We start from the raw sequence: 14,693 nt of genomic DNA, 5'->3' as shown, positions 1-14,693 counted from the left end.
GCAGGATATAAAAATAGTATGAAAATACTCTAAGGACAATAGAAACGAGGATCAGGTGGATTCATCCATGATCAGAAATTTTTCACAAATGAAAGAAGAGTTTCTTAAGATATTGAAGGTACCATTATGATATTAATTTAAAGTGATCTCTCAAGACCAGAACTGAGTGATTAAAGGAAGTAAAGTGGTATGCATGATACCTTTTCAAAAACATTTTTCTAAACTAAAGTGCCTAAAAGAAAAAAAACGGGGAAACAATAGAGAGATGAAAAGTTACTTCTATAGACACAGGCACGGGGGTAGGAGGGAAATTGGGGAAATTGGTGGTGGGAAGTGTACACTGCTTAGGAATGGATGTTGGAACATTGTATGACTGAAACCCAATCACCCACAACTTTGCGACTGTATCTCACAGTGATTTGATTTAAAAAAAGAGTTTTAATAAATAAGGAACTGAGCCGGAGTGATTGCACAGTGGTTAGGGCTTTTGCATTGCACATGGTCAATCTGATTTTGATCCCTGACATTCCATATGGTATTCTGAGCCTGGAGCCTGCCAGGAGTACTATCTGAGCAGAGCCTGGAATAACCCTTGAATGCTTTTGGGTGTGGTCAAAAGTAAAAAAGAAAAAGAAAAAAAGAGGAACTAATTCATTGAGTCCAGATGACATTACAAATAGACTTTATGAACTTTTCAAATAAGTAAATTATAGTAGAGAATAAATGAGATCATTATCTATGTGTTTGGATAGCTCCATAGCCAACATCAAACGTAAATCATAATTAAATGTTATGTTTGTTTATTATTAGAGGATTTATGCACTATTTGCCTGGCTGTAAAAATTGGCAGGATTTGTATTCTACTTTATTAAAAGCTCAGATGATGTCTGTCCTCATACCTCAGCACAGAGAAATTATCCATGACACAAAGAAAAGAAAGCTATAAATCTCAAATCACTTTCCATTTAGATTATCGTCATTCAAGTGTTTTAAATAGTATACAACTACTCATGCTCTCATAAATATGTATAAGACATTTATAACAGTTGTAATTATTCATAATTATAAAATATCCATTTGGAAAGTTAGGTTTCAACAGGGGTTCATAACAACTAAAAATATTAATCACCTTCAATCAACTTAATATTTATTTGATGTTGCATAAATATAAAATCAAATACCTATATATTTTTTCCAGGTGGTTTTGAGTCCATTATAATATATAACTTGAAGAAGTGCACCAATTTTAATTCAGAGTTTTCATTAGAACTTGCCCACATTATAGGATTTTTGAGTAGAATGAAACCCTCCTGAATTTTTTAGTAGCATATTCATGAATTAAAAAACATGGGCAAAATTTGGACACAAAATTAAAAGAATAATAGACATGAAAGTTTTATCTTATTAATACTAATCAAAAACCTTTTAAATTCAAGAAATGTTTGCTTTGTTTTTATTTTAAAAAGAAACACAAGTTCTATGGTTCTTTAAAATTAGACTGTTGATATTAGAAAAATTAGTTCTTCATTCACTTTTAATTTTCTCATTAAAGAAATGACACAAGTCATTTATGATTAGAGAACTAAACTTTCTAATTAATACCTTTGTGTTCCATGCTATTTTTTCCACAAAAAAACAGTGCATTCTAATTAAGTGTATTCATGTATTTAATTGTATTTGTAAAGAAAGTCTACATTTGTGCTAATTTATTGGATTAATGTGCGTATCTTTATAGAAAGTTCCTATGGAATCAAAGAGGTTACACTTAGTCATCATTTCTAGTATTCTTTAACTCAATTTGATCTATTTGAATCACTTTCATTAACTTAAACAATAGCCTTATACTACTCTGCAGTTTAAGGACACAGTTCAGTCATAATCTTAGTTGACTTCTGTGTTACACTGGGTATTATATAAATATTTCATTTTTATATAATTTGTAATTCTTTGTATCCTAGTTATATGGCTTATTACTCTTAAGTTGACGTAAGTCCAAAACAAACAAACAAACAAAAAGAAATACCCATTTTTCAAATATTCAACAATAAAAACAAATGATTATGATTTCCTGGATTAAAAAACACATTAGGTTAAACTTAAGACAGTTTGTTGACTAAAATACAGTGAAAGTTAAACTAAGTAACTATAACTGGCTGCATATAAAATTAGAGAGTAGACTTTGGAAATGTTTAGGAATATAAACCCTAAAAGAAGTAAGTTACACAAGAATTCTAGTTATATGCAGAAAGATCTTTAGGTTTTTTTGTTTTGTTTTTTTTTTGAGAGCTGATGAAATTAGATTAGTGGCATAAAGAATCAGTATCACAAAAATAAAGGGTGACATTGCTTATTCTTTTAAGTTTGCTCTAGCGGTAAATGACATTTTATCTCCTCTTTTCAAAAAATTAAAAAATATTAAGGATGGGGCCGGGCGGTGGCGCTAAAGGTAAGGTGCCTGCCTTGCCTGCGCTAGCCTTGGACAGACCACGGTTCGATTCCCCGGTGTCCCATATGGTCCCCCAAGCCAGGAGCAACTTCTGAGCACATAGCCAGGGGTAACCCCTGAGCGTTACCGGGTGTGGCCCAAATACCCCCCCCAAAAAATTAAGGACAAGGAATATTAATAAAATAATTAGGAATTATATAATGATAGAGTAATCCATTTCTCAAAATGACAGAATAATCATAAAGTCTACTACCTAATTTAGTCATTCTAAAATTTATAGCAAAACCTGAGATAATTGAAAAAATAAATAGAATATCTAAAGTATACTTCAAAGCTTTATATAGAGAATATGTATGTATAAACATTGTTAGAGTACTTGAGTTCATAATAGGTAAAGAATATTTATAACTCACTCCTAAGGGAAAAAGTGAATAAAAATTCTGTACACATTAATCAAAAATAATATATAAACTAATAAACTGTTATGTGCATTGAATTAAAATATATATTACTGATTGAATGGCTAAAATTAATAAGCTAGTATCCCAAGTCTATTCTTGTGAATGTAGAAGGAATGTTTGTCTTCATTCATAATTTTATTTTGTAAATTAATATTCATAAAATTATTCACAAATTATCAAGATAAAAATCATACAAATGCACATCAAGTGATAAGTAAGTCATATAATATAATATTATTAAAAAGCTTAAATAACTCAAAAGAAAATGAATAATATACAAGGTTTGAATCACAAAGGTAAATTTAATTTTAAATAAAAGAAGACTGAGCAAAAGTAATCTAAAAAGTCAAACAAAAATTGATCACCATGAATTTAAATCATATAAATTTTTAGAAATAGCCAAGGAGCAGAACAGTGTTTGCACAACTATAATCATTGTTTTAAGTTTTTCATTTTAAGTGGGTAAATTCTATTTTATCCATTAACTGCAAAAAAAAAAAAACTGATGTAAAACTCAACATAAATTTAATGTCCTGTACTTGCTCATTCTTTAATTTGCTCTAGCTGTAAATGACATGTCATCTACTCTTTGCAAAAAATAAAAATTAAAAACTTAAAAAATAAGGCCCAGGTCTCATCTGTAAGTCTCCTACATCCTACCTTTTAAGATTAACCAAGACCATATAAATGCAAGAATTCTATAGCCTACAACCTTATTGGATGAACATATTTATATGTTCAAGCCACACCTGGGTATGTTCAGGGCTTATTTTTGGCTCTGCACTCCTAATGATCCCCGGGAACACTAGAGGGGTGCCTGAGAATTAAACCCAGGCAACTGTTCTACCTAGTAGACTATTGCTCCAGCCCCTTCTAGAGAGAGATTTGTAAGTCCACTTTTTTGTTATGTCTCACCAATATTTCTGCAACAATCTTTTAAGTTTATTTCCATGCAGATATTGAGCCTGGCCTTTCCAATTTTTGTATTAATGGAACAAAGGAAGATCTTTTCAAGTTAAGGTCTAATAATGTATCTCTGCAGATCCTTCTAAATTTCTTCCTGTCAATATAAACCAGGTTTAATTTGGTCCAATTCCTACATAATTTTAGAAAATTACTTTAGTAAGTTTCTCATTTCTTTTTACCTTGCAGATATATTCTACTGTGTGTAATGTTATAGGTAGTCCTTAATATATCTGGTTTTATTATAGACTTTCTTCTTTTTTTTGCCAGACATCATAAAACAGCATAAATGTGTACTTGGTTCAATTTTCCTACAAGTAGAAAACTGATCAATATTTGCAACCACACTACCGTGATAGCCTTATATTGTTTTGTAATGTAATTCCTGATTTGAAATAGCTAACTATATAGCAATGACAGTACAAAAACCTTAAAAATTACCAGTTAAATAATACCATTCACTCACCTTACAGCCAGTGATAATACTGTGGCCCCAGGTATTAGGTGCACATTTAGAACATTTCTCTCCAATGGTATTGGGAGGGCAGATGCACTGACCAGTCTTTGGGTCACAATTATTACCCAGATGGGAACAGTCACAAGCTTCATGGGTAAAAGGAGAAAAGAAAAAAATATTGATATTAAGTATTAAGATTTTTATTAGTGTTATTTTATTTTTCATACTATGTTTGAAACCACTGAATTTGAAAAATTACCCTTATATCATTTGTATATTTAAATACTCTATTTCACAGAGGTGTTGTTCAATCTTTTTGTTCATGAAGAGCGAACTGGCTACTTTTTACTTTTTATTCGTGAAGAGAACAACTGGTTTTCAATTTCCATATTGATTTATTGTTTTGTAACTTTTATCATGTTAGTTTTGATGTATTTAAAGTTCATAATTTTCTGCTTTGTATATGTAATAATTTTTTTCCTGGAGAAATAGAGAATGAAGGAGAGAGAGAGAGAGAGAGAGAGAGAGAGAGAGAGAGAGAGAGAGAGAGAGAGGAGAGAGAAGAACATTGTCTGCCATAGAGGCAGGCAGGAGGAGGGCAGATGGGACACTGGGGCATGGTGGTGGGAAATGTGCACTGCTGATGGCTGTTGGGCATTATATGGCTGAAACTCAATCACGAACAACTTTGTAAACGTGTATCTTATAGTGATTCATTTAAGGAATGTATTTATAATAAAAAACAAAATTTCCAATTTTTGAAGATTAATTTGTAATAAAAACCATTGGTCAGACTAAGCTTTTTAAAATCAGTCTGTTAGGGAAATCTTTTTTTACAGTTGAATTATAAATAAATTTAGATATGTAAAATGGGTACACAATCACCCTGAACAATTGAAAATGTGTACATAACATTTGACCACCAAATCCTAGCTACTGTTTTGTTATTGTTCTTTTTTGTGGGACAGAAACACAAAGTAGTGTTCCTCAGGGCTTTTTGTTGTTGTCGTTGTTGATTTTTTGGTTTTGTTTTGTTTTGTTTTTAGTTTTTGGGCCACAGCCGGCGTTGCTCAGGGGTTACTCCTGGCTGTCTGCTCAGAAATAGCTCCTGGCAGGCATGGGGGACCATATGGGACACCGGGATTCGAACCAACCACCTTTGGTCCTGTATTGGCTGCTTGCAAGGCAAACACCACTGTGCTATCTCTTCGGGCCCCTCCCCAGGGCTTACTTTTGACTGTTTTGAATGTTTCCTGACATTGTTCAAGAGACCAATGTGGTACCAGAGACTGAACAATGTCGGGCTTATGCAAAGTAAGCTCCTTACACCTGCTGTATTTTTCCAGACTGCTGCTAAATGACTTACCAATAAACATAAATTTACACATACTTTAATGTTATAGACTTAAAACAAGCTCAAGAAAAAATATTAATAAAAATTATAAGGAAAAAATAAATTTGTGTTTATTGATAAAATAAGTCAAATAAACTGATATAGTTCAAACCATATTATTAAAACATTAATTATACAGACACATAACACACAATATTAAAGTTGTTTAGCAACTGTCTTATTTCATTTCTTTTGGGGGGCAGGAGTACACCTAGTAGCGATCAAAGTTAACTCCTGGTTCTGCTGGCAGTGCTTAGGAATCTCCTGATCACTGCTGGCAGTGCTTAGGAAAGAAGATTACCTAAGAGGTTCTAATAAACTGCATGCAAGGCAAGAATATTATCCACTTACTCTCTCCAGCCATGCCTTATAAAAAGGCATTTTATAACATCTATTTTGGGATAAGTTCACATACATTTCACTTATCAAAAAACACAGAAAGAAGATTTAAGACCTTCGGTGCCATTGGTATCAAGAAATTGACAATAAGAAATGCGTGTCACTATTAGCCACAGTTGACAGTTATTGAGTATGTTTTTAAAGCATCCATATCACAGAAGAGTACTTAGATTTAAATTGAAGCCTTGATAGTCTAAGAAACTTTTAATTGATCAGAAGACATGTAAATCATTTGCCAGAACAAATTTAGGATATCTGATGAAGTTCATTATTTTTGTTTTGTTTTGGGGACACATCTGGTGGTGCAGGGTGGTTACCACAGTCAAGTGCTCCTGAGTGCTTCTAGTAGTTCTCAGAGCCTTGTGGAGCTGAAAATCAAACGCAGGCCTCCTACCTGCGAAGCATGCATCCAGTTTGTTACATATTTTTCCAGCATGAAGTCATTTTTTAATGTTTTAAGTGATCATAATTATCATTGCTCACAACATTCTATGCCAAGTATAAAAGTTGTCCAGAATACATTACTTGATATAAGTTAGAGTCAAATAGGGTTTAAAATATCTTTTTTATTATTGCTGTTACTGTTCATTTCAATCTAAATATTTTATAAATGTTATTGGGGGGAATCAACATTATTTATAAATGTACATGTTGAAAAAATCTTAGGACAGCTTAAAAATTACATGTAAATTGAAAGTATTAATAGCTTTTCAATAGAATTATAATGCTGAATACGAAGATGACTTGAGTAATTAGTTTTCCCCGTATGTATAATAGAATGTTCACTGCAACAGATAATGTTAAACAGAAATAATGCTAACAGCAATGATAAACACTTGCAGAGAATTTAAGTGGCATATTTTATTTTAAAAAATTTTGTATCATTAACTCAACCAGCTCTTTAAAGAACCCAGTGAAGCAAGACCAGTTCACACAGTGAAGGTCACATAAATTGTTACTTAAACAGTTGTAGGATTTTTGGAGTAAGTGAAGCTTTCAACTACAATGTTGACCTGTCTGTTTTGTGCTTGATTTCTGTTTTTCTTTTCTAGGTCAGGAAGCTACAAATCTGCATTTAAAGATGTTATGGTATTACATAATTTTAAATAATGTTGTATAATGTCTGGTATAGGATGCTTGAATATATCTCCAGTATAGGACCACAGAAACAAAAAGTTCCCTTGATATTTATTATTTAATGTTAAACAAAAGTGTTTGATAGATTAATCTAAAGATCATAGCATATTTTAAAATATAGTTTGCTTATTATGATAAAACTGTATAATAAAAGTAGTTAGGAATATCTGATAATTGACTTTTATAATAATTCAATTCCTGTCACTTTTCACATAAATTTCTTACAGCATTCAATAGTAAAGTCTTAAAATTTCATAATGTATTAAGGTGAAAAGAGTATAGAAAAATTGTTTATTTAGTTTCGGTAGACTTAGAAAACAAAAACAATACTGAACAGTGATTTTTGGAATGAGAATAAATTCCAATTTAACACACTACTCAAAACATTCAATATTTACTTTCATTAGTAGTGCTAGCTTTCATATTTGATTAAATCATTACTTTTGAAAGGCTGGTATATATATTCATATATATATGAATGAATATATATATATGAATATATATGAGAGAACTGATCATTATCAGAATGTCTTGCATTTACTATGAACTAACAATTATTGATAGCAAATTTGTTTCTTCATCAGGACATCACATATTTCAAGATACTTAATAGATAGATGTAAATATTTCATTTTTATACTAAAAAAATATTAGCTTCCCTGTTATTTGAACTAATTACACAATAGTCTAACTCTGTTAGACTGGCTGTCAGGTTTAAACTAAAATACCATTGACACCAGAATATTTGTGAATATATGACTTAATCCATAGAAGCCTTTGAGTGTGTGGTTCAATAGAGGTCACAGAGAAAAGACACAGCAAATTTGGGATCTGCTGATGAAATTTCCTGCGTACTTGCAGGCCGAAATATTTATAGAAAATTCTTTCAAATGCAAATACTTAATTTATTAGTTTATTTCAAATTCTAAAGCTTTACTTACTTGATTAAACATGATATGTCATAGCAAGATGCCTTTCCTATAATCTTTGGGAATGCCAAAACCAAAAAACTGTTGCATAAGTCAAACCTCATAAGAGAACAAATATCAGGGATGTTTTGTTTACTGACCTGTGCAACCTCCTTCTTGGAACTTGAAATAGCCATGAGCACAGCGGTCACATTTCTTTCCTGTGACTCCAGGCTGGCACCAACACTGACCATTTTCTTCACAATCAAATGATTTAGAACCAAAGGAATTGCAATTGCAGGGAAGGCAGCCCCTTCCTGATTGTAGGCCGAAGGTTTTAGGCTGGCATAGGAAGAGAAAGTGTTAATATAAATCAATTAACTCATAATGGATAAAAACACACAATGCAAACATGATTAGGAGGGAAAGAAAGTCTTGGAATTAGCAAGGTTTTTCAATGGTAATATGACAACTAGCTTGTCACACAAACTATTGGACATTTTTCATGGTATCCAAATAGAAATAATTAATTTGAAGTTTCATCAGGATCAATAGTAGATTAGGGCACTAATTAAGTGCCATTTTTACCATCCTTTTCAACAAACTGCCAACAATGTGAGAATATGCTATGGGGTGAGAGTACTATTTTAATTGAAATTAAAATTTACTTTATTATTAATATAATTACTTTCAGATTATGAACTATTTACAAATGGTAAAATACTTTCATATTGTATTTGTGCAACCACAAAGCAAAATAAATTATTTTCCCTCTAATAATCACATTTTTGTCATCTACCCATAAGTACTATTTTTAAAGTAAGGTTATTTATTTGTTTATTTATTGTATTTTGTTATTTTTGGGATCACACCCAGAGGTGCTCAGGGGTTACTCCTGGCTCTGCACTCAGAAATCGCTCCTGGATGGCTCAGGGGATCATATGGGGTGCCAGGATTTGAACGCACCATTGGTCCTGTATCAGCTGCATGCAAGGCAAAAGCCCTAATGCTCTGTGCTATCTCCTTGGCCCCCGTAATTTTCATTATTCTAAGTAGTATTCAAAAATTCTAAAAGAAAATACTGATGATATTAAAAATTGTTTTGTTTTTTAAATGTAAAATGTTTGAGTTTTATAAACATTTAAATTATTTCATTTAATAATATGACTTTTAGTTCAGATTTCATTAAATGATTAAGAGATTTCTAACAATGTAACTTTTAAATTAAAATCAAGTTATTTGAAGAAATATAAACTTATATTTCATTTTTAAAAGGGCTTCAATGTAAAATTCTGGGTACTTTGAGATATTATTAGAAATCAGAGAAACGTTAAACAGGAGTATTTCCATTGCAACATTATTTATTCACTTATTTTTTATTTTTTGTTCACCTATTTACTTATATTTTTATGTTTGAGGAAATGTTTAATGCAATTTTGATGCATTTAAGCTATAAGATGATATGCAATCATTTAAATTAGGGCTTAAAGCAGTTTTAATTATGTTAATGCACATTCTTAAGAAATGACATTATGTTATAAAGTATAAAGTTATATGAACACTATGACATAACATTGCTCAGACACTCACAAAGAAAAATATATATAGGGGAATTAAAGACTAGAACATGATATTTTTCAAAAATATCTAAACCATGTGTTACTGTTGCATTCATTTTATTTCCAAATTTGTCTTGGCTTGGAAAAATGAATTATATTGCTAAACTTTATAGTCATGATTTTCTGAAAATTAATATAGTATATATTCATATGATGTATAAATATACAGAAATTATGTAAAATTTAAAATCAAAGTTATCAACAAAAGTTCAAAATTTTATTATGGAGTAACTTGAAGGAAAGTTTCTAATTCTCTTTCGAAATATTCAAGTAATCCATTTTAATTTAGAGTATTTTTAGTGAAGTAAAATAGTTTTTATCAAAATTAATTTACTTAGAGTAATGTGATGGGAGAGAGACACTGAACACAAACTTCTAGAAAGGAAAAATGCTAATAATTCATTTTAAAGGTTAAGTTATATCCAAATGCTACCCAATTTTAGTAATAAAATTTTAATAAAAGAAATTTAATGAGAGTTAATAAAACTTGATGTTCAAAATTTAATTTCAGACACTAGGGGAAAGAACCTTGAAGCAACAACCTTAAGGTGCAAACATCCTAGTCAGCAATTGAAATTAATAAGGTAAAATAAATATGGAAAAAGTGCATGTGTAGTCTCAGTGGCAAATCCAATGGGCTCCAAAAATCATTTTCTCATCTGGAATAATAATAACACCTGAGACTACATATTGTCCTTACTATGTCCCAAGAGCTGTTTTAAAGCCTTTAACAAATATGAATTAATTTGATCTTTATGACAATCATTGGTGATGTTTTTATCATCATCACCTTTCCCAAATAACTAATGAAACTGAAGTACAGAGAGATCAATTAATTGGCTTAAAGTCATCATATAACAAGAAGTAAGGTTTCCATATCAGCCTGTGGCCTTGAGAATCTTTGCCCTTAACTCACACATACTGTGTAGAAAAAAATGGTTTCAAGAACAGTACTACTGCTGAAGTGGTAGGAAAATGCATGAATTAGGGTAGAGTTACTTTTATAATTATAGTTGATGATGATTTGGATGAGCTCCTGTCTTTTACTGCAAAGAGATGATTGTTTTTGATATCACTTTGAAGTATAATTATTGAAAATGTTGGTAATAATAGTAATAGTATATCACATTTACCTGTGATCTGTGTGCCTTCTCACTACATCTGGAATCACCCCAGAGGTACTTAAACACATTCCTCTCTAGAAGAGCCTACAATTGCAGTGTCATTGACCTGCATTTTCACACTTTTGGGTCTGCATACACTTCCTACTTATCCCCATCAATGACTGATTACCATAGAGTGCTAAACTCTGAATATTTAATTCACTCTGATGTGCAGATTTGGCTGGGGTAATTTCTATTGGCCAAAGCAAGATATAAAATGTGGGCAGCATGCAGTAAATGAAGCTTTTCTACTCCATTTTTACCCCTTTCCTTTCACATAAATCTGTATTGCAGGAGTTGCCCCTAGGCATACTATAATCTCCGTTTTAATTCTTCCCTAATAACACAGCATTTCTTTTAAAGAGCAAACAGACGTAAATCCTAGGAAGTGGATCCTACTATGAATAAAGAAGCTGAATTACAGAACTATTTTAAAAACTCTTTTACAATTAGGAAGTAGTGAGGCTGAGAATTTGATCTGAGGCAGTTGGATATCAGAAGTAATCTTCAGAAAAATGTCAATTAAGAGCCAAGAAATCAAGCCACTTTTTTTTCCCTCTTCTTTCATCTTTACCATTTTTTTCACTCTCACCTTCCATTCATACCTTCAATACAGTTACTGGCCCTATTCTTACACTGGCAACTCTTGTTATTCTGTGCTGCAATTTACCCACTTAACTGACCTTTCCCTCTCTTCATTCTTGCTCCTTACTTCCAGCATTGTTTCTAGAATCTTTTTCTTTTCTTCTTTTATTTTTTTACCTTATGAGAAGATGGATCAATTTCTATTTTTAATAGAAAATATATACTACCTTGATTTTTATGTGTTGTGCATTTATAATGTATGAAAATATTTCCTTTGCTCATGTTATAGATGAGTAACATGATATTGAAATAAATTCACTACTTGTGATGAATTGTCAACCAATGAACTGAGTTTTCTTGGCAAATAAATCACTTTATTGTATATTTTCCTTTATTTGTTCATTTATAAAATAGAAGTTTGTTCCAATTTATGCCTCAGGTCCTTCACACTTAAAGTCATATAAAAGTTACTATACATGAGAACTTTTGTTGTTTTCTACATCCCTATATTTATAAAAAAAATTCTGGAACTATGAATTTAAATATACTCCCTTTTTGTTTTATTTGACTTTTGGGGGGTCATACCTGAGCATGTTTGGGATCATTTTGCTGGATTCAAGGTGCAACATGGTGCCAGGGAAAGGTCCCTGGCTCCTATAGGCAAAGCATGATCTCCAGACCTCTGTGTTTTACCTTGGCCCCGAATATACTTCATAAGGTATAAAGAGAGCTTATTTTTAAAAGGCAAATCTTCATTCAGGCAGAATGGTTTAATATTGGCTTTTTCATTTTACACACTTAGCAATCACTATTCGGTAAAATGCCACCAGGGAAGGTCATCACTTCACACTGAACACAACATGCAAATGCACAAGTCATGCAGGGCCTCTTGGATTACCGGAGCTGCAGGCCGGTAGGCACCACGAGGGCACCCGCTGGAGGTGGTGAAACCCCACCTCAAGGAAGACCCTAGAACCTGCTGTATTTTCCGTGACTGCTCCTTCTGTTGGTGTAGCTGCCTGTGGAGGTGACACTGTTTCCCTAGGAAGCCTGATTTACAGATACATCTTCCTGTAATGTCACACTGTGGTGAGACAGAGCCACGGGCACTGCAGTCACATAACACACAGAATTGTGTCTCTGAGTTCCACCACATATTGGGCTTTAGAAGTGAAGAGAAGAAAACAGAACAACAACAAAAAGAGCATACAATGTTATTTAGAGATAGAAACAAATGAAATGTTCACATTTCTTACAGAAAGACCAGTTAGAAATCTGAGAGAGCTTCTGTCTGCTTATACAAGGATCTCACGATAAGGTGCTGCTCAGGCTTTGTGGTGTCTGAGACCATCATGTCACCCCATTATATTATCTAGGTCTGCTCAATGGAGCGGCAAGGCTGCATCGTTCAAGGGTCAAATCAAGGTAGACTACAAATGCCTGAACCTCTGGACTATCTCTATATCCCCTTTCTATTCTTAGCCCCCATCTCAAATATATTAATGTAAAAGAGGTAATGTAAATCCATCCAAGCTCTTGGGGAAATTGCAAGATATTCACCTTACTGAAGAGAGGGCTGTATGTTCAAGGACAGAGAGCAGTGTATTTGCATTTGTATTTGTTTCTGGCTAGCTAAAGGATGTGTATAAAATAATAAAACTGTCTTCTTAAAACTTGTGCTGAATAGGGTACTCATAGGAACTGACATTTTTTCATTATTGAATTACAAAGTTACAAAGAGATTTATGATTCAGTTTCAGGCATACATTATCCCAACACCAATACTTTCTCTGGGGTCTAGTTTCCTCCACAAATGTCCCTGATTTTTTTCCTGCCCCACAACATACCTCTGTGACAAATACTTTTCTTCTCCCCCATTGTCCCTTCCTTCATGTTTATCCCCTAATCCTGTGACAAGCTTCTAACTGAATATCAATTATCCTGCTGAATGTTTTTAATCACCACTAGTTGTTCTTCTCTATGAATACCAGTCTCTGTGGTATGGGGTGATGTCTCACTTATTTTTATTTTTCTGGTAACTAGTGAAAATGAGTACTTTTCATATGTCTTTGGTCATTTTTATCTCTTCTTTTAGGATGGTCTTGTTTATCTTTCCATTTTCGATAGAGTTGGATGTTTTTGTCATGCAGAGATTTACCAGTTATTTATATAACTTGAATATTAATCCTTTGTTCAATGATTGGTGAACAAATGATTTTTCCCAGTCTGTACATTGTCTTTGTATTTTGGTCATCATTTCCTTGAAGTGCTGAAGTTTACTAATTTAATGTAGTCCCAATTGTTTATTTTTGCTTGAACAAAGAGAAGCATTTTTTCCCTTAAAGATCTAGATTCAATCTCATGAAGAGTTCTATATTTTTCTCTATGTATTTTAACAATTAAGACCCCATATCTAGATCTTAATCCATTTCGATCTAATTTTTGTGCCTGGCGTTAAAAAGAGTTCTGAGGGGTTTTGTTTGTTTATTGTCTTTGTATTTGACAAGTCAATTATTACCACTTGTTGAAGAAGCTTTCTTAGTCCACTTGTTTTTTCTCCTTTATTTAAGATTATCTGGCCATATATATGAGAGTCTGTCTCTCTGTTTTCTATTCTATTCTGTTGATCTGAGGATCTACATTATCCCATACCAGGCTGTGTTAATTACTCTCATTTTTTAATTTGAAGTTGGGGAAAGTAATGCCTCCCACCTAAGGAAAAACAAGGTTTGCTTTATATATTGGGAAGGGGTATTTTCCATGTGAATTTAGGAATGTTTGATCTATTTCTTGAAAAATATCATGGATAGTCTAATAATAACAGCATTGATTATGTAAAGTGTTTTAGGAGTATTGCCATTTTAATTAGTATAAACTTAATTATATTATATATTACATTAATTATATTAATCCTCTCAAACTATGATCAGGATATGTGTTTCTGTTTACTTATGCCCTCTTTTATTTCTTGAAGTAGTGTTTTTTTTTGAAGTAGTGTTTTACAGTTTTCTTTGTATGAGTCTTTCACACCTCTTTAGTCAGGTTACTTAGTTAGCCTAATTTATTTGACAGATATTTCCAATACTAATTTGAATACAAATACTGAGAGAAAGAACCCTTTTTTTGTGCCTAATCTTAAGGGGAAGTCTTTCATTAATTAAT

General features: G+C 32.2%; 1 protein-coding gene across 1 annotated transcript in view; it reads right to left on the bottom strand.

The window, feature by feature from the left end:
* Positions 1 to 14,693, bottom strand: part of LAMA2 (laminin subunit alpha 2) — a 660,685-nt gene that overhangs the window by 257,068 nt on the left and 388,924 nt on the right. The window contains exons 21-22 of the mRNA XM_049771159.1: positions 8,326 to 8,506; positions 4,337 to 4,473 (exon numbers count right to left, since the gene is read on the bottom strand). Of these exons, the coding sequence (XP_049627116.1) occupies positions 4,337 to 4,473; positions 8,326 to 8,506 (318 nt within the window). The remainder of the gene's footprint in view (positions 1 to 4,336; positions 4,474 to 8,325; positions 8,507 to 14,693) is intronic.

Source organism: Suncus etruscus, chromosome 4, assembly GCF_024139225.1.
Source record: "Suncus etruscus isolate mSunEtr1 chromosome 4, mSunEtr1.pri.cur, whole genome shotgun sequence".
Taxonomy (NCBI): Eukaryota; Metazoa; Chordata; class Mammalia; order Eulipotyphla; family Soricidae; genus Suncus; species Suncus etruscus.
The sequence above is the reverse complement of the archived record's forward strand: the minus strand, read 5'-3'. Positions and strand labels throughout refer to the sequence as shown.